Raw genomic sequence first — 21,487 nt, forward strand, 5'->3', positions numbered from 1 at the left:
ATTACTTTTGGTTCTCCTTGTCCTAAGAGTCTCTATCCAAAAAAATGCCATTTCTCCTGAGATCTCTTTTATAAATCCTTTTCTCTTTCTTTGAATTACTGTTCAAAGAAAATTGAATCTGATCATATTCTTCCCAAGATTAAATCCATTTATTGACCCACATCATCCAGCAGAAAATCCCAACTGGTGTGACCTGAGTAGGTACAGATGTGACAAGATATCAATTCCCTCATTTCCTGGTGCGTGTGTGTGCGTGTGTGCGTGTGTGCACGCACAGCTTGGAGTAGGCAGCCTTCTGGGCCAGTCATTTCTTGCTGGGAGAAAAGTAATTTATTTGCCACAGAGTGCCTTATAAATGTTAGTTTTCTTTATGAGTGCCAAAATACATAACACAAAATACAAAATACAAAATAAGACAGAATCCAGGGTCCCTCAAAGCCAACCCCACCATTCACTTGGTGAACTGAACACACCCAATCACTTATCACTTCTGGGGTAATTCAGTCTTTTCCCAGGCCTTCTTGAATATTCCATGGTTGTCCCAAGCTTTTTTTGACATATATTTCCCAGTATTTAAAATGCATTTTCTTTGTGCCCTTCCTGGTGATGTAATACTCTTCGTATAAGACCGTGTTCCCATGCTCTGAGCCATGCTTGGTGCCCTGAGACACAATTAGCCTCTGCTTGTTTTTTTCTGTGCATGTGATTCACTTTATACAGATCGTTATCTGCACTTGACTCTTCTGTAATTATTTACATGTCTGGCTCACTTATTGGAATATAAAACCTCTCAGGAAAGGAACCAAGTCTTATTTATCTATGTATCCTTGTGGCCTAACACACAAGTCTTTCAATAACTGTTTCTTGAATGAATCAATCAATAAAGAATTAGCTATTTAGCTTTATTTAAATACTTTTGGATCTTGACAGGTCAGTGACCTTGGAACAAGAAGAGATATGAGAGAATTGCAGAATCCAATAAAAAATATTTAAATGTCTACAAGGATTGGCAGCCTACCAAGAATATAAAATGAACATGGAATTCTATCATGTTATATGGTTGGAAGAAGTACATGGAATGTCAGTACATGGAGAAGTACATGGAGTGTCTCTCGAGTCATATGGAAAGACATTAAAATGTTTAAAGAATTTGTGAGGAAGAGACTCTTAATAAGAGTAAAGTCTTCTGTCTACTGAAATCTAATGTCATGAGTCCTAGTGTTGTGGGCTGCTAAGCTAATCACATTTAAAGGGTATGGGGATAAGACCTCCTCTTGTTCTACCAACATTAAAAAAAAGCCCAATATATCCATTAGTGGAATTTAGGTCCTGCTTGGCAGCTGACAGTCTCTCAGCATGTAGCAAATTCAAATTGTTTGAGATACTCATTCATTGGAGAAATACATTTCCAATACTAGGAACTGACTACAGAGAGAGGAAAAGAAGCCAACTTCAATGTTTTAAAACCCTTTTATGAAGTATAGATCAGGATATTGTAATCATTGGGATAGTCGGTGTTTATTTGGTATGAAAATCTTTGGTTCTTAACATAATCAGACAGATCATGTTAGGTCTGGCAGATTCCCCCTGTAAAACAAATTCAAGTTTTGAATTGGCTAATTAATTTTACACTTGTGATTTTAGGTTGAAAGACATGGGAAAACTTTATTAAATCTGTGTAATATATGTTTTTTAATATGAAATTTATTGTCAAATTGGTTTCCATACAAAACCCAGTGCTCATCCCAACAGGTACCCTCCTCAATGCCCATCACCCACTTTCCCCTCCTCGCTGTCCCCCACCAACCCTCAGTTTATTCTCAATATTTAAGAGTCTCTTATGGTTTGCCTCCTTCCCTCTCTGTAACCCCCCCCCCCTTTTCCTCCTCCCTGGTCTTCTGTTGAGTTTCTCAGGATCTACATATGAGTGAAAACATATGGTATCTGTCTTTCTCTGCCTGACTTATTTCACTTAGCATAACACTCTCCAGTTCCATCCACGTTGCTGCAAAAATTTGTGTAATATTTAAGAAAATTTGAGATTCAATATATGCATAAGCTTATTTTATTAGACTTATAGATTTGCTGGAATAGTTTAAAAACTAGTGAGTTTTGTTTATCAGGATGAATATTTGAAGGACTTGCAAAGAATGATAATTACAAAAAAGAATGATAATTACAATGGATTCATGAATGCAGGTTTAATATGTAAAGGGCTTTAGTTCAAATTGTATATGGAACAAATCATTTAAAGGAATTTAGACTACTAAATATAAGTAGATCAAGTAGTAATTGAAGTCCAATGGAATATTATTTAGCCTTACACAAAAATGAAATTCTGATACAAGTTACAATATGGATAGACCTTGAAAACGTGGTAAATGAAATAAGTCAGACACAAAAGAACAAATACTGTAAGATTCTATGTATATGAGGTACCTAGACTAGGTAAATACAAAGAGACAGAAAGTAAATAGGTAAATACATAGAGCCAGAAGAGAGGTTATCAGAGGCTGGGGGGAAAGGGAGATGAAGAGTTATTATTTATGGGGACACAGCTCCTCTTGATACAATGAAAAAGTTCTGGAAATCGATATAGGTGATGGTTATACAACATTGTGAATGTATTTTATGCCACTTAATTGTACACTTAAAGATGTTCAAATGGTTAATTTTATATTATGTATTTTACCACTATAAAAATAAAAATAATTTCCCCAAAAGGCATTATTAAAATTCAGTAGGTTTATAAATGGGATAGTGAAAGTTCTATGTATCTTTAGAACTTAAGAAAACCCAGGTTTTAAAAACGTTGCCACTCTAATAAATAGCACAGTGATTTTAAACCCTGAATCGATATAAATAGAATTTGCTGAAAATCTTCCCTCATGGACATCAGGAAACGTACAGTGACAAAATACTAAGGAAACTTTGGCTTTCACCTGTTTTCTTGCATCTTTGTTGTCTCAAAAAGAAAACAGTCAATATGACACCTTTGTTTTCCTTAAATAATGAAAAAAAAAAACCACCCAGATTTAATTTACTTTTCCAAATAAACATGTAGGTGAATAAATAGAAAATGAGGCAAATATAGAATAAAAGAAAAGGAAACAAAACTTAAGTCAAGCTGTGTGTTATTTTTGCTCCCAACATGTAAAAAAAAAAAAAAAAAAAAAAAGGTATGGTTTTCATCATTTCCACATAGCCTTCCCTCTCGATGCAGGGTTTAAAACTAAGTCCCTGATACGATCTGCCTTTTAATTCACTAGTCTTTTGACAGTCAGCAGGCCAGGGAAGTTCTGATTGCCTTTTGACCTTCCAGAGCATCCAATATGAAGCTAGGCCTGAAGTCAAGGCCTTTGTTTTGGTCAGAGGCCTCTTCTAGAAAGTGACTCCCTATGCATTTGTTACTCCACCTGCCAGGAATGTTCTTCTCCTGGCCACTCACCTCACAGTTTCCTTCTTATCCATATCCTTTATCTTATCCTTCTCCTTCAGTGCTGTCTTCTCCAGGAGACCTTCCCAGGCACATAGGAGGCACCGGCACTTTGGAGAATACACAAATTGTTCTACACCCCGTTTGGTGGCAGAATTCCTGCCTGTTTCTACTTCAAGGTCTCCACCTCTGGGAACCCTTTCCTGATCATACCCTCTTGGGTGCTTCTCAGTGCCTCATGCCTCAAAGGCACTTATCACCCTGTCCTCAATCTGATTGGTCAACTCTCCTCCAAGCAATGACTTGGTGACCCAGGTGCCTTCAACACTGTAGCAGCACCATTTTAAACATGTGGCTTCCAAAGCTTCTGTGCTTCTCTGTAGCTAATAGGTAGAAAGGGGGAGAACATGGAGAACCACATGTAGAAGGTGTTTAGGGGCCAGGCCTAGAAGTGGGCATACCTCTTCTATTCACCTTCCATGATCTAGAATTCAATTTCATGGGACATCGAACTGCAGGAAGGCTGGGAAATGCAGTCCAGCTCTGTTTCAGGAGAAAAACCAACAAATGGGTTTAGTGAGCAGCTGGCCAGTTTCTCACACAAGCTATGACAAAACTTGTGAAGGCGCTATTCAATGAGTAAGGGTTGGGGAATGTTACAAGCTTTGCAGTTGATGGAACTATATATGTGGCAAAGAAAGCTGTTCTCTGGATACACCATTAACTCTAATCTAGACTTTGTGTTCTTGCAATCAAAGAGAGAGAGCAAACGCAAGAGCAAATGAGACAGAGAGAAAGAGTGAGTGAGACAGAGAGAGACAAGGAGAGAGAGAGATCCTGTTTCCTTCTATGAGAACAAGTGTGGAAAAAGTTAAAAGGCTGGTTAGGTATAATTTAGAATTAATTTACTTTGCACCTCATACAACTCAGGAGGAAAAACAAATTCTTTTAACTTCTCCCCTACTTTATTTTCATGCTGGCATCCAAGTTATATGAATATTCCCAAATACCTCACTTAGATTCCAGTTCCAAATGTTGCTCCCAGAAGGAACAGTAAATTACTTTTTTCCTTAGTCAATAAACTACTTAGTAAAAGCACATGAAGATGAGTGTTCCTTATATACCTTTTATTGTTGGTTACTTGTATGAAACTTCTTTAAAAGAATTATAAAATCAGATTTCCATTAAATATTTGGTCCATGAATATAGCTCTTGAGAATATCACGTGCCCTTTTGTTATCTAAAAGGGATAAACATCTGTTTTATTGTTTGGTCTTACTTTAAAATGCTTCTGTTTTATTGTCTGATCTTACTTAAAATGCTTCAGTGTTAACAGTGGGCTATTTACTAGGGATGGCAAGTTAACATTTTAAGGATTTAATGAGAAGTCATTACTCCAAAACTAGCCAGGGTAAGTACTAACTCAAAATTTGTTACCTGTATCTGTGTTGGCAGTGTGCTTAATTTGCATAACGATATTCAAAATAATTTTTAATTGGTAAAGTAAGTGCTGTTCAAAGGATGGGATTGCCTGGCAAAACTCAAGAGACAGGAAAGCTAGAAGAGAAAATTTTCACGGAGGGAGCAGTCAACAGTGACCAAAGCCATTAATTATAATGAAGCGTGATGAGATCTAAGTGAATTTGACAATTAAGAGGTCATTGCTGGCCTCTGAGTGAGCGTTTTCAGTAATAATGGAGGACAGAAGGCCTGATAGCAGCAGTCTGACAGTGAATAGCAGGTGAGAGAGTGAACGCTAGAAGTCTGGACTACTTTGTAGAAAAGTCTGAACATGGAGGGAAGAAGCATGAGAGATGGGAAAGCTAGCTGTATATACTGGGTGGGGGTCAGGGTAATTTCTGTTTTGTTTTTTATTTTAATTACGTGACTTTATTCATAAGCTGAGGAACAAGATCCAGTGGGAGGAAGAAACTGGACAGAGAGAAGGGAAGAAAAGAGTTAGATGGGGGTGGGAAGGGAGGGTGAGAAAGAGAGAGAAAAAATAATTAGTGCGGCAAGGTGCCTGAATATGTGGGAGGGAACGAAGCTCTCTTTTTCTGTTGGGAAGAAGATAATCCTGGGCGAATGTAGACAGTCTGGATGGGAGAGAGACTCCAGGAACTCGTAGTGACCCCTGCCTACTGGCTTTCATTTTCTTTGTAACAGAGTCTTAGTGCCGAGGGTGTGGGGCAGAGGAGTGCAAGGTGCTGGGAATTACATCTCTCTGGGCTTCATTTCTTCATCCCTAGAATGATGGTAGGGAGCTCTAAGACTGCAGTTTTAAGGGAACTGGAGAAGGTGCTGACTCGGAATGAGTGACAGGCCTGCTCACAGGCGTCGACATTGTGAAGTCGCACGAGGGCCGGGGGATGGGGGCGCGTTCTTCTATGTAACGTCACGGCAGTTTAGGAACAGGTGTAGAGAGAGGAGGGATCAATTTACTCTCACTGAAAGGCATTGGGGCATGGATACTGAATTTAGAATTAGAATGGAGACACAGGGGGCCCTCTGGGTGGCTCAGTCCGTTAAGCATCCGACTTGGGCTCAGGTCATGATCTCTCGGTCAGAGATTGAGCCCTGAGTCTGGCCCTGTGCTGAGCATGGAGCTTGCTTGGAATTCTTTTCTCTCTCCCTCTGTCCCTGTCCCACCAGCACGTGCTCTCTCTCTCTCCTTCTCTCAAAATAAATAAGCATTTAAAAATAAAATAAAATGGAGACACCGGAAGCCCTGTCAGAACGCTGTCAGTTGTTCTTCCCCCTGGGCCCCTAATCTTTCCCACTAAGAATCCAGAACAAAACCATCACACAGGATCCATGTAGAATCCTTACGGCCCATTTTTTTCTCACTGGGCCTTCAGGGTTCCATGAGGGTGTGGATTTTTTTTTTTTTTAATTTCTTACTCTGCTCCCTCATAATCACATCTGGTTCCCAAATCCCTAATCTTCCATTCTGTACCATCTGGATGGCAGATCCTGCATTCTTCCTTCTCAACTTAAGGGCATGCCACGCACAGGAGGCTGCTGGGCAACAGCGAGAACCTGAAGGCTCCGACCTGTCTGAAACAGGCATGTAGGGAGATGTGATTGTGCCTTCCCGAGTGAGACAGGCATTTGTGCAGCGGGCTTGCTTTCAGGGGTGAGGCTGATGCTTCACACTCCATCGACTATTAATCTGAGGCAGAGAGATCACGATGTTTTGAACAGCTGCTGAAACTTTCCATTTGTAAATGAATGTAAAAAATGGGATGCACCCGATTGCACCTTGAGACAACCCCAGAGCCAGGGACATCTTCCATAGAGCTGTCATGTCAGACCTCAGAGTGCCTTTGGGATCCCCTAAGAGATGATTTGAGTTGTTGATGTGAACAGAGCTAGATGTTGGCAGGGTTAGGACTGCCTTCATTTAATTTCTAACATCCAGTTTCAAGTGGAAACATGGGACGTTAAAACCCCCTCTGGGGCAGTAGGTGTTCTTTGCTTGCTGCTGTCAACTTTCTGACAGGTAGCCAATGAAAATTTTCAGGGAATATAAGTGCATGAGCCATTTATACCTCATTGTGAATTAATCAAATTTTATTTATTGTGCAGGGAATGGGATATTTAAATTCTCATAAGGTGTGAGGAAAGACATATGAAAGATAATGTAAAGACATGGGGGTTGTATACAACAAATATACGTTTGACAAACATACACCGGTTTCCTGTGGTGTTCCAGATACTGAATCAGGTCTTGGGATCCTAGGGTAAGTAAGCCATGATCCCCATCTACAAGTGGGGAATGCAGCTAAGTAAAAAATAAGTTGAACACAGATTCAGAGATGTGCTTAGGGTCCACTGAGGCATGGGAAAGAAGGTGTCCTTGGGAAGAATGTTAAAAAAGCATGTGAGGGCTGTTAGTTACTTGAAGGGAGGTGACAATGTCTCATTTGATGACTGATTGCATGTGGGAGGTGAGGAAAGAGTGAAGGAGTATGCCCAAATTTCTAGCTTGTGTGAAGAGTGGTCATTCATACCACTCTGGAGTTAGAGAATAGAGAAGGAAACCCTTTCTCCCCCATCTCTGCCAATGGAAATCCCAACCATCCTCTGAGTCCACTTGTTCATACAGTTATTCATTCAACACTCCCTTACTATCTGTTGTTTTAGAGTGTCCTTTATGCCAGGAAATGGGCTGCCTCTTGGGGATATCATGACTGAAAAATTCCAGTTATGTTCAATGTTTCCACAGGAGAATTATGCTGTCCAATGCAAGCACCTAACAGTGTACCACAGGTGCCCTCATCTAGCCTGGAGAGAGTGAGAAGGAAATGGCCAAATTTGGGAAGAATAGTTAAGCTGAGATTTGCAGGATTTGTGTAGGTTAGTATGTCAGCAAAGGGAAGAGGCCTCTCTGAAAGAATCTGCTGGATTGAGGAAAATAGATGTGGCTAGAGATGAGGAGACTAGAAAATAATGGCTGTGGCTAGTCCCAGTTAGGCTGAATTACAAAAGTCCTGGTCGAGTGAAATAGGCAACAGTCTAGGTTCTACTTCATGATGAGTTTAGTACTGACTTGGGAGCTGGTTCTAGTAAAAAGGTTTCTTTATCTTGCCCCTGTGGAGAGTCTCTACTTGATTCACTGGTTTGGGTATTTGGGTGTTTATGATATTCTTCTTGAGAGATACTGTGTTTTTTTCTGACTTCATTGAGGTATAGTTGACCAATAAAATTGTGATATATTTAAATCTTCAACATGGTGACTTGATACATGTATACATTGTGAAAGGATTCTCACCACTGAGTCATTACAGAGAGAGACAGTCTTCATAACCTACCCAAGGACTGGAATTCTGTCTGTGAACCACAGCATTGTAGCTAGGATCTCATTCCATGCCACTTGCCCTTCCCAGGTGTAGTGCTGGCTGAGGTCACCACCCTGCTGGGCCCAACTTTTTGATAGTGAGTCTGTTCCCTGGGCCAGATTTTGTAGTTGAATTCACTCTGTGGGTCCATCTCTACCTTCCAAGTTCCTGTTCCCCCCGTGATATCTTGTCCAGGAATTGACGAACCCAAGCTCTTACACTGATGTGGTATAATGGAGGTTTAAACCATCTCCTTGGATCTTGACCTTCAAAATTACTAAAAATCCATCCAATTTTGTTAAAGAGATGCAGGACCATCATTTGCCAAACATAAATATTTGTAAATGCATCAGGCATTCTAAATGTAAGGCAGTATCATTTTATCAAATTTGAGAATCTTGGGTTTTGAAATCCATCTTAAAAAATGAGTTGCTTGGCCAAGAGAATTTACCAATATAAATTCGGCTATTTTTTCATTATCGGATGCTATGTGCAAAGCATTTTCTAGGCTTTAGGATTAAATCAAAGAATAAAATAAAAATCCTGACCTCATAGATCGTCTATTCTAGTACGAAGATTAGCCAGTTATTTTGTAGCTATTTAAAGTCTTCTCATCAAATTAGGGGAATTACTTCAGACTCAAAATCTAAACTTGTGGTGAGATTAGTTAGATACAACTCACCCGATAGTTACCAAAAGAAATGTATCCTCTCTGAGCACCAGTAGATTCTTGATGGCTTATTGGACAAATGCTCTAACTCCTTTGAAATGCTGGTCATGACTACAGGATCATTCCTGAGTCTCTCTCTTGGACTCACCAAATTCTCTTGCCCCTCCACCTCAAATGTGTATATATTGCAAGGCTCACAAGACAATGGACAGTTTTCTACTCTGAGGATCCTCCCGGCCTCTGCTGCTTTCTCTCTTCCCAGTGCCTGAACTTTGGGTCACTCTCCTTCTCTAAGGCTTCTGCAAACATTACAAAGCCATGAAGGGACACTGAGAGATTAACATTCAAACTATTCAACTGCCCTCCCATTAGCTTCTTCAGTAAATTCTTAGGGGAAGAAAGGGGTTGTGAAAATAAAGGAAACCTCATTTAAAATGGAGCTGGGAAGCCCTGAAGGGGGAGCTCTCATGCACAAACCAGGCTGTCTAACCAGCAGAAAGAAGGAAGATAAGAATTATCTTGATAGGGAGGACATTTTCACATAGGAATTTCATCTTCCACTTTTAAGAAAAAGAAGGAAGATCCTCCCTGCCCCAGCAACAACTCACTAACCACCACTCATAGCCAATGAGAAATGCTCTTTCTTTGTTCTTTTCTGATGAACGCTTGTTTAAAACAATCCTCCCTAATTTCCTCCTATAACCTAATAACGGCCGGCTTTCCCTTTGTCTCTTTGGACTTGTCTGTGGTTCCCCATAGTTTGCTCGTCCCAAATTGCAATTCTTCTGCTATTACCAAAGAAACTAATTTTGCTGATAATTGACTATTTTGAAGGTAGACAGGGTTATTTATTTCCAATTCACATCATTGCTATGCTAATATCACTATCCTCTGAAAAGGAATTTATGGGCAGACAGGCCAATACATGAACACTAGCCTGGAGGAAGCCTCAAGGGCAGTAGAGATATAGAATGTGTTCCAAGAGTCATGTTTCCTTCCAATGAACAGTTCCCCAAAAGTATACTATCAAGGGTCAAATGGTAGTATAAAGAGTTATTTTGAGCTTTTCAGTGTAAATTATTGAACCTGCATCTGGGGGGATTCATTTCCTTTTCAAAAACTAACTCTTAGGGTTTTCAATATACTTTTCTCCCACTATTCAACTATACAACCCAGACTGGCCTTTGTGAGACCAAACAGATGTCCCAGTTGCAATTTGAAACCTAATATCAGAAGCAGTCATGCTAGCAACAGATCCTCTGAAGAAGTCTGGTAATATTTATACAAGTTAATACTATTTTTCAGCATCTTTTGCCTCGCCTCCACACTTTCCCAAATTAGAAACATTCTTTTTCACAAGTGTGACAAGATAGTAACAAGCCTACAAGTTCATTTTCAGCAGTAGGTGATTCACAAACAAGATGTCGACAGGTTTTTATGATTACAGATTCCAAATATCCTGGTCTCACAAAAGTGTTCATGGAGATTGATAGATATTCCAAAAAAGAAATAAAAATGAGATGAGAGATATAAATGGGCTTTTTCATTGGAATGAATGATGGGAAGTTCTGACCCCATCAAGCAACATTCTTCCTTTTTCAAGCTTTTTATTTCATTGTCTTTGACCTGCAATCAGAGTCCTTATAGGAGATATAGTTAGCAGAAGAGGCCGAGAGGTAACTAAAAAGATGGGTGGCTGGAAATAAATGTTTCCGCAAGCATTTATTACCCTTCAGAAATGTCCATCAGCTGAAATGTTAGTCCCATAGAACCACTTAGGCAGTGCAGGGGAGAGAAGTGGGTAGCTGTTATTAATTTTTAAGGCTGGCTGACAGCTTTCAGTCCAAGAACAAAGATTAACTTTGCATTCTGAATAATGCAGAAATTTTCATTAGTTAGAATAGGAATTGAAATGATAAATGATACATTGTCTGCCAAAATACTGTGACATTACATTATATATTTGCAGTCACCTTTCAGAATAAGCTTTCCAGAAGTATACTTAGACAGATTGGAAAGCTACCAGTATTGGTTTTTTTTTCACTGTATGTTTAGATTTTGGAAAAACAAATCAAAAGGCACATCTTTTTGACTGTGGGTTGGTAATGTCATATCCAAAGGGCAGTTCATTACTGCACCTAAAAGCTAAGTGTTGGCACAAATTGTGCTAGTCTATGAGATCATTGCGATTGGTTTCCAGACATTTCTTTTTGTTCACATCTGCCTTGAAGACTCCGGGACAATTTAATTACAACTGCACTTTTGATTTCTACTTCTTTCAATAAAAAATGCAAAATTACACTCACTTGAGAACTATCAGCCTAAAAGGTTTGTGATTGCTTTTCCCTGTCATCTTTCTTCCAGCAGATCATCATGTCAAGTCAGTTTAGGGCATATTCATTTTGTGTTGAGCACCCAAGACTTTTTCTGGCTCTAAATTTTGTTTGAATTGATCGTAACACTAGATACTAGATACAACTACTATATCCAGATGTCTCTCGATAACTTAATGTATGGCCCTCCTAATAAACACTAGAATTAAACCATTAATAGAATAGGCTTCTAGCAGCTGCTCGAATGCCAGTTTGATGGGCATTAAAATAGCTGAATCAGAGATTTCTATAGAGAAACTTACGCTAATGAAAGACACCAAAGTCAATGGAACTACAATATCTGCCAGTAGCGATATCTGCCAGGAGAGTAAATACTGTATTTACTCTACAATATTGTTACTCTAAAAGAGGCTGATAGAAGGTCAAAATCGTTTACCCAATTTACATGAGCCTTTCCTTTTGCATGTCATTTTGTATTTCCAAGTTTTGCTTAAAATCACACGCCTCAAGGAAAAGTCCTTTATGTACTTATCCTAATAGATAAAAGACTATTGATTAATCTACCTTTTCTCACACAATAAGGTAGACTGGAACATTAGCATCATTCGAGGGCCTCCAAACAGCTCAGCCAGGAGGACAAGAAACAGGGGCTTTTGATACCTACTTAAACATACTTTATAAAGGATTCAGCTGCGATTTATCGGTCAGTGTATCATTTTTTGAAGTTTTTTCTGAAGTATTTATTCTTTTTTTAATTTTTTTTTTTCAGTTTTTATTTATTTTTGGGACAGAGAGAGACAGAGCATGAACGGGGGAGGGGCAGAGAGAGAGGGAGACACAGAATCGGAAACAGGCTCCAGGCTCTGAGCCATCAGCCCAGAGCCCGACGCGGGGCTCGAACCCACGGACCGCGAGATCGTGACCTGGCTGAAGTCGGACGCTTAACCGACTGCGCCACCCAGGCGCCCCTGAAGTATTTATTCTAATAATTTCCTTGAGGTCTCAACTGCAGTTAAAACTGTTCATGCTGGGCCAGTTGTTTCTGGAGGTGAAGCCTGTCTCTTGGAGGTGAAGCTGTGAGTTGGAGGCAAGCTGCCGATTTTCTGTGCATTAACTTTGTCAGACTGTGGAGCTACCAATGGAACTCCTGAAAATACACTTTCTGAAGGTAACCTCATGGTGGGAAGTGTTGTCATTACAACAGCACTTTTGAAATGTCAGAAACTTTCTGGTTTATCTCGTGTTTAGAAAAAAATCTCTAAGCCAGCATAAAAGATATGATGCAGTATGTTCACACATTTTCACTACCTGAGAGTTTAATCTCAGGGTCTAATATTTTTTTCCAGTTGGGTAAATAAATCCTCATTGTCAACTGGATTCCAGTTCGTATACTGCGACTGCATCTATTTGGTGGGAAGCATTCATCAGACCCCTTCGGAGTTGTGTTCTAGAAAGAAGTTATCACGGTGAGCTGGACACTTATCCTCATTTTTTTAAAGGGTCAAGTTTATAACCCAGGGAGTTTAACTATGATGATATAACTGAATCATTGAGATGGGTGGGTGTGATTTGGTTATCTAATAATGATTTATTTTAAAGAATGAACTAAAATTTTCTTTAGTATTGCATGAAATCATAACAGTTCTGCCAAGAATTGCCTTACATTAGCAGGCACTCAATAAAGGCCAGTGTTGGCATATGTGGCTAAATCTTCACCTACATAACTTCAGGTCATATATGCCTTTTATTTTTTTGGTGGTATTCTGCTGAAACATGACTCCTTAGCATTTTAGCATCCCGTTAGTTATTTTTCAGCATTGCTTCTTTAAATTTGGGGTGTTTTTTTCACATCTCACCTTGAAGGTTGTCATTTTTAGTTTTTGTGGAGCACTTTATAAAATTTGTGTTCATATACTTCTTGCTGGAATGTATTGTTTTCATGTTATTGGTATTAGTCAGATTTCAAAATTCTGCAGCTAGCGTACTTACAATTGACAATGGATAAAACGATCCCTGGTTTTCTATTCAACATTATCTTTAAATCTCTGAAGAAAACTTGCTAAGACATGATCCAACAGCCATCTGTAGGCTTACAGTCTCTGGGCATCCTCATACACAGCTTGATTTGAGGGTTTCAATACCTATGCCACCTTATTTGTGTGCAGTTCAGTTTGCAAACCCTTGATTATAATTTTACCATTCTGCATTCGGTCACTTTAAATTCCAAATACAAAAGCTTTCATAGCCCTGTAATGATTTGCTTTGGAAGCTATATCTCATCCAAAGTAAACCCAAAGGTAGCTATCATAGTACTTACAGGTGTCCTCTTCTTCCATGAAAATACTGATCACATAACAGGCATACACAAAACCAACCAACTGCAAAAGAGAAGAAAAAGAAAAACCTTTAAGAATCTATGCTAAATGTCCAGAATTGAAGAGCCTATATAATCCAGTAAATAAAGAATGCATAGTAAGAATGTCAATGAGTCTGTAATAGGAAGAAATCTTGATTTTAAATAATAGCTGTGTTTTAATTTTTTTAATGTTTATTCATTTTTGAACTAGGGAGAGACAGAATCTGAAGCAGGCTCCACGCTCCAAGCTGTCAGCACAGAGTCCGACACAGGGCTCGAACCCATGAACTGCGAGATCATGACCTGAGCTGAAGTCAGATGCTTAACTGACTGAGCCACCCAGGCACCCCAATAGCTGTGATTTTTAAAGAGTTTTGCCATTTCTACTCAGTTGCAATGGCTTTTTAAAACAGAACACAAAAATGGGAAAATGTTTTTAGACATTTCACTTGGATTTTGATTTGGGATTTATAGTCCTTATATTTTAAAATCACCACAGATTATTCAGAACATATAGTTTTAAGTTTGACTACTTAAAGGGCAATTTGTAGCAATACTCATTATTACTACAACTATTTTAATATTTAATGCCATAAAAGGAATCAAAATATGCTAATTATAAATTAAATACCAATCATCTACTTAGTTGTTTGAAATGCTCTGAGAATATAATTCTATTTATTTATTTATTTAAAAAAAATTTTTTTTTTTCAACGTTTATTTATTTTTGGGACAGAGAGAGACAGAGCATGAACGGGGGAGGGGCAGAGAGAGGGAGACACAGAATCGGAAACAGGCTCCAGGCTCTGAGCCATCAGCCCAGAGCCTGACGCGGGGCTCAAACTCACGGACCGCGAGATCGTGACCCGGCTGAAGTCGGTCGCTTAACCGACTGCGCCACCCAGGCGCCCCAATATAATTCTATTTAAATACTAAATTGTTTTGTTAATTATATCATCAGAAAATGCATGAACTTTTAGTTCATTAATCATATAATGACACCAAAGAGATAGTTTACACTTGGATACTAGTGGTTAAATAAATTTAGGTGCTAGAGCACAGGCTTTCTAGTTTTTCATATTGTTATCTGTACTTACTATACTGAGAAGGCAATTTTTATTTTATGGAGCCAGAGACACTGCAATTCCTGAAGGACAAAATTGTCAATGCAGCTAGTCTAGTCTAAAATTACTCTAAGTACTTTGCTGAAAAATAGATACCTCAATAGTGGTTATATAGTCTGCCTTCTTACTTTTCTCTCTGTTGTTAAAGTCTGTCCTCTCCTCCCTTTATAAAATAACATTTGGAAAGGAAACTTCTCTGATAGTTCCAGTATCAAAGGCTGAAATTCCCAATGCAGAGAACAATCCATCTGGTGTTTGTGACTACCCTGAAGATTAGGAACCTGAACTAGGAATTCACCTTCAGACTGGGCAGGATCAGGTTTTAGCTTTTCCTCACTTGCTGAGATGGATTTCCTCTCACTCTTTCAGGAAAATGCAGAGGAAGCGGTGAGGTCAGAAGGCTCGAAACACAGAGATTCAAACCAAGGGAGAGATGACCAAAGAGCATCTGTTGCCGCTTGATGGTTCTTTCATCAACAAGACTATTGGAACTTTGCTTCTCCAGTTTGCTCATCACCTCGTAGAAATTGTGGTTGAGTTTGCTCATCTCCCTGTGGAAGACATGCCTCAACTTGGAAATGTTTTGGAAGATGGTCATTTAACAGCCAGTAAGACTATTGTGGAGAATAGGCAACTCCTTTAGTAATTCCTGGTTCAGATCTTGAGACACAATCTGGCCTTTGATGAACTCTTCCTCAGCCTTGGCCACACTAACCTCATCTGTCTTTTCTGTATTCTGTATGCCTCCAAGTGGTGCTGGGCACTGTCACAGTCCATGAGTTTCCAACCCACTTGGCGATTCTTTCCTTCATCTCACTGAACTGGGCTCCATAGTATTCCATAGTCCTCAAAGTCTGTTCAGCTCTTTTCTCTTCATAGTCTTACCTATGAAGGAGATCACCACTTCCTACAATGGTCATTGGTTTCTCATGATTATCCCAGTCACTGTTGTAGACCTCCTGTAGGGTTTCTGACACTCCCTTTGAGTTTTCACACATCACCTCGACAGCACTAAAGGTATTCTTTAGGTCCTTTTATAGCTTGAGGCCATCTGCTAGATTTCTAGTTTATTATAAAAGGATTTAACTCTGGGATAGCCAGATGGAAGAGATGCATGGGGCAAGGTAGGGGGCAAAGTGTAGAGCTTCCCTGTTCCTCAAGTGCACCACTCTCCCCAAATCCCCAAGTGTTCACCAACCTGAAAGGTCCCATAGATGTTCTTTTATTAAGACAAAAGAGAGCAAGCTCATCCGAATAATTTTTTTCCAGAAATACTTTTTTTTACAGAAGTTTTATTAGCTTATATTTATTCCCTGTAGTTTTAGGGCTATGGATTATGCTAAAAATATTGGGTTAATTATGTTTTCTGAAAAGATTCATTGTATGTGTACTGAAGAGAACTGGCCAGTATATTTATTTCTTTTCCAAATGAGTCTTTTGACTGATGGAAAGTAAGATCAGGGTCTTAATTCTAGTTACAGCTCACTATCTTTCCTCATTCAGTGAAGTTTTTGTTACTGATGAAATGGGAGAACACCCAGTTTTAAAAGAAAAGATAAATGTATAGCAACAGAAAATTTGTCAAATTCAATTCTTCACTAATGGGCCTTAAAAATATCTTGATAGATGACAAGAAAGGAATTTGGGCTAGGTAATTGAAATATACAGTACCATTAGCTGGAAACAGTAAGATAAAGACGTGCCATACTAGAATATTAGTTCATTCTCCAGGCCCTCAAGCAGAAATTGCCAGCCTTAATCTCAATATTACAAAAAATGAATTAATTAGCATATATCCTTTTACTTTTGCTTTATTGATGGGCACACTAATAAAATATTTATTCCAAAAATTACTTTTGCTATCGTGATTAACCAAACTGCTGCTTAATTAATATTATTCTCATGAGAACCTGTCTAGACATCATGTTAATCACCAATTTGTTGATGGCTGAGTGTTGTGTAGTTCTTGGTTTCCCAGAATATGATTTGAAATAGTCCCTGTGGCTTTCTGCTTATCTCCAAGAAATAGAATAACATACATTCTTGCCAACAGCAAAGATACACAAAGTAAATAACACCAGGATTGTCCCGATTGTCTGCTTTTAATAAAGTTTTGAAGGACTCAGTCATTTTAAAGACACTTTCTTCTTTTCCATTAAGTTATCCATCTCCAAAGTTATAACATTTAAATGATTTTCTCCAATGTATTGTAAATTCTGACTGCATAAAGTCCATTTTTTTGGTATAGTACATAAATGCAAATGGCGGAAGACTAGATTCCAACACCACTTCTTGTATAAGGGATTGATTAGTTTTTGCAAGTAGGATTTGTATATGCGATTGATTTCTTTTGCCCTGCAGGCCTTGTATAAGGATTGGCAGGATTAGATTTCACATATGTAGAAACTAGGATGACAGCCACTGGCTGTGAGTCCTGCTAGTTGTGAATCTTAGAATAAATCAAAGAAATGAGGCATTTCTAAAAGCATTAGTGTCTTAAGGGATCACTTTTAGGTGCAACAAATGGATGAGAAAAGCTCATCTAAGAAACTCAGAAGAATTTGTACAGGCCCTGCCTCACTTAGGGTGAAAGAATCAGTGGGGTTTGAAGGAAGCCAAAAGGATCCTTAAACAAAAGAACTCCCCAACGACTTTCCTAGATATCCCAGCATTTACACTAACATTTAAGCATTAATGTTTAAGAGATTCCTTAAGGAATGACAGAAGCGTCTCTATTTAGCACTAGGCTCTAAAATGTTCTTTGTTGGTTGATTTTTTCCCTCAAATCCAAAATGACTCTATAAAGGTCTTGGCCAAAGCCACCTGCAGGAAGCAGGCAGAGGCTGACACACTTCACTCTGTGTAGAGCTTTATCCTTATGAAAGTCACTAAACTGAACATTTTCAAGTTCTATGTGTAATTTGAAACCTTCTATAATTTAATTTTTTATTTGGGTTAAGATGTTAAGTTACATATAAAAGAAAGCATAGATACCTAATGTTAAGAACTGCAGGGTTTGGGATTTTACTCTATAAGCTAACGAGTTAGCCTGTTACTGTTTCATGGATGCTGGGTTAGAGATAAAGGACTTCATTACTCATAGCTCAGCAGCCAGCGTGAGCTTCATATCTCTGCCACATTCTCCTTGGGCCATGATGGACTCCTGCACACACAGTGGGTTGTGTTACAGGAGAGGAACATTGAGCTACTTTTACAGCAGTGGGAAGCAAGCCTACTCTTTGTTGGGGTGTGATGGGGGAGAAGTTACCTCATTCCTTAAGGTTGCTTGCTGAAAACACAATCCTGAGAAGTTGCTTAGGAAAAGACTGATTATAAATTTGGAGGTTATCGGTATATCTATAGACGGTATTTGAAGCTACATGGGGGTGCCTGGTTGGCTCAGTCGGTTAATCCTCCGACTTTGGTTCAGGTCATGATCTCACGGTTCGCAGGTTCAAGTCCTGTGTCAGGCTCTGTGCTGACTGCTCAGAGGCTGCAGCCTACTTTGGATTCTGTGTCTTCCTCTCTCTCTGCCCCACCCTCCTCCCCCTGTCCTGCTCACACTCTGTCTCTCTCTCTGTCTCTCAAAAACAAATAAAGAAATTAGAGCTATATGATTGGATCAGAATGCTAAGGAAATGAGTGAAGTTAGAGAAGGGAGTCAAAGGATGAAGTTCTGGAACATTATGACATTTAGGGTTTAGAGAGAAGTCAAGAAACCAGGAAGAGACTGAAAAGGCCTGACTAGAGAGGTACAGCAATATAAGAAAGCAAGGGCAATCAACTGTGTCAAAGGTCTCTGGCAGGTCAAGGACAATGAGTACTGAGCCTTGACAACTGGACTGGGCAGTGTAGAGCACATGGGTGACCTTGATGGAGTTGTTCTGGTAGAGGATGGGGGCAAAAATGTGACCAGAATGGGTTCAAGAGAAAATAAGATGTCAACTATTCTTTCAAGGAGTTTTGGAAAAGGAGAGTAGAGACAGGAACAAGATCTGGACAGAGATGTGACGTTAATGAGGTTTTTGTTTGTTTTTGTTTTAGTTTCTTTTTTAAAGGTGGAAATTAATACAGCATATTTGGATACAATGGGCTTTTCCTTAAACCATGATTCACAATTTGGGGAAATAAAGAACAAAGATTATTTTCCTGGCCAAGCACACATCACTTTTATCTGCTTCCAAGCCCTCTATAATCCTACCTCAACTTGGCTTTCGAGCCTTCTCCCCTAGTCTTCTCTGCCACGAACTGTGCTCCAACTCCCTGAGCACACCCCATTCTTCACTGGCCCGTGACCCCCTAACCTGCTCTCATATCTCTGCTTGCACAGACCCTCTCATCCTTTAAGCCCTGTTGCAAATGTCACTTTCTTTGATCCCCCCAGTGGATACACCTCTAGTCTGAACTGTTTCAGGACTTTGTTCTTAGATCTCTAATGGCAGTTCCCAGTATTGCTTTGTGTTAAAGCTTTGTGTTCATTTGTTATCTTCCCAGTGGGTCCTTGAAGGCAGGACCTGTCTGAGACAGCTGCTGCAAAGTCCACGTCCTCAGAGTCCTGCCCTGGTTCCTTCAGGAAGAAGATCTACTCCTTCCCCTACATAGGCACAGCCCCGTGTTCTTTGATTCAGGCATATTTATCTATCTATTTACATGTCTGTCTCCACTGCCAGGCTCTCACAAGGTGAGAACTTTTTCTCAATTTCACTTTGCGTTCCTGAAACTTAGCATTTTTCCTGGTACAAAGAAGGTACTTACTAAATGTTTTTAAGCAAGTAAATGATGAGAAGCACTGTATTTCAAAGCAAAGTGTGGGAGGGAAATTAGTATGGCTGGAACAAAGTAGGTGGATTTTAGAATTCCAGCACATTAGCAACCCTGAAATTCCCACATGGGTCACCCTGTCACTCAGTCAAAGTAAAAGCCAACTCTGCTTGTGTGCATCAGCATCTGTTGTCTTGACTTGATAAGTCCCATAGACTTTTCTGTTTTGCTGTGATAACGTCTATGTCACACAATAGACACGAGAACAAGATTATACCATCTTAGACAGATGGATGGAAGCTACACGTTTAGAAAGAAAAAGGAGATTAGGCTATTTTCACTTATGAATTAACTATTGGTTGGGTTTACATGAAACCAAACAGTTAAAGTATATCGAAAGTAGCTAATGTATTCCTGAATGCACGTTGCTTCCTTCACTGGGAAGAGGAGAAATAGATATGAAGGAGTAAGAATTTCTCAGCCATTTGACTGAAGAGACATAGTGGTTTTCATGAAGTATAGCAATGCTCCAATTCTCACAGCAAGCGGGAATTCAGTATGTCCCGGTGTCATGTCAGAGTGATACACAACAGAATGTCCAGACACACAGCTTATGGTGGGTTATTAATTTGAGAATCTTCTGACTCTCTCCTAGGAGTGATATTGAACTTTGTGCCATGGTTCACCCTCAATTTTGGACTGGACAGTAGGTGTATCCTTCCTTTCTAGGGAGTGATCAGAAAACCTTGAGATTGAAGAACAGGCAGCTGGTGGACAGTCTCATCTCACAGTGCTGTGTGGACACATTTCTTTCTCTATGACTCCCAGGAGGGTCTTTTTGTGCAACTATCACCCACGTCCATCTGTTTTCTCTTGCGTGCCCAATAGAACAGAAGTCTAAGATCTTAGGATCCTCAGGGGAAGAAGTTGTAGGAGGAACCGGCTTTTTATTTATATGGACCACTCTGGGAAGGGTGTGAATCCTAGTGAGTCCTAACCTATTTGTTTTTAATCAAGCTGCTCATACTTTTCCTTCAGGAATCCAGAATTAGAGTTATGTCTGTTTATGGAAGTGTCCTATGCCAAGAGAAGCCTGAAATTATTTGAAGACATTTGGTTCAATCTCCTAAGAGTCCCACTGGCATGCTGGGCTCCAAATGAATCAATGAATATGGAAATAAGTTGTTTTCTCCACAATGACCATAAAAATGCACAACGGCAACAGCATCGCATTTATTCGGGCTTTGGGGATTTATTGCCCTTACGTGTATGGGAAGCACTTGTGTAGACAGTCAAAATGGAAAACTAATGGATTGCTGGCTTCTACCAAGGAAGATAAGCCTTTTAATGACATGCTTTTGTGATGCAGACACTCTGCACAAGCCAGCTCAGCAATATCATAGAGGACACAAATGTTACTCTGATTTGCAAAGAGCACTGTTGTCAGATAGTGCATTTCTGGCGGCAAGTTGTTGGGGAATAAGAGCATTCTTTAAACAAACAAACAAACAAAAACAAACAAACAAACAAATGTACCTATTCAGATAGGTCATTTCATCTAGGACTTTTCTAAGTGTCCAGTTCAGTAATTCTTCAATGGTATCATGTGAATAGTTGGGTAGGGTTACAGTATCTGAGTGTTATGAGGTAATTTGAAGAAAACTTTCTATTAAGGAAAATTTCATGTAGTTTTACCTGTTTCACAATCCTAAATGTAAACTAAAGCAGAATTTTTAAACATGTAAGATTAACATGAATGTAGTTTGGTGATAAAGAGTTGTTTTTGTGATAGTGTCGGAATGTGATGGATGAGGTCTTGGGTGAGCATACATGTCTTCCTCGCTATGTGGACTTATATGTAAGCCAGGGTTCATGGAGCTCTGCCTTCTCGCACTTGTCCTTTTAAATGGAATCAGGGTCAGGAAACTGTAGTAAAAGCTGATCTTGGGCAGGAGCCCTCCTCTCC

The 21,487-nt window shown here is 39.4% G+C and overlaps 1 protein-coding gene across 4 annotated transcripts in view; it reads right to left on the bottom strand.

The window, feature by feature from the left end:
• NKAIN3 (sodium/potassium transporting ATPase interacting 3) overlaps window positions 1-21,487 on the bottom strand; it is a 611,410-nt gene that overhangs the window by 25,247 nt on the left and 564,676 nt on the right. For all 4 annotated transcript variants that reach the window (XM_086695770.1, XM_086695771.1, XM_086695768.1 and 1 more), the window contains exon 5: window positions 13,598-13,658. In XM_086695770.1, the coding sequence (XP_086551896.1) occupies window positions 13,598-13,658 (61 nt within the window). The remainder of the gene's footprint in view (window positions 1-13,597; window positions 13,659-21,487) is intronic.

Source organism: Puma concolor, chromosome F2 (genome assembly GCF_028749965.1).
Source record: "Puma concolor isolate L17-30 chromosome F2, mPumCon1.1.hap2, whole genome shotgun sequence".
NCBI lineage: Eukaryota > Metazoa > Chordata > Mammalia > Carnivora > Felidae > Puma > Puma concolor.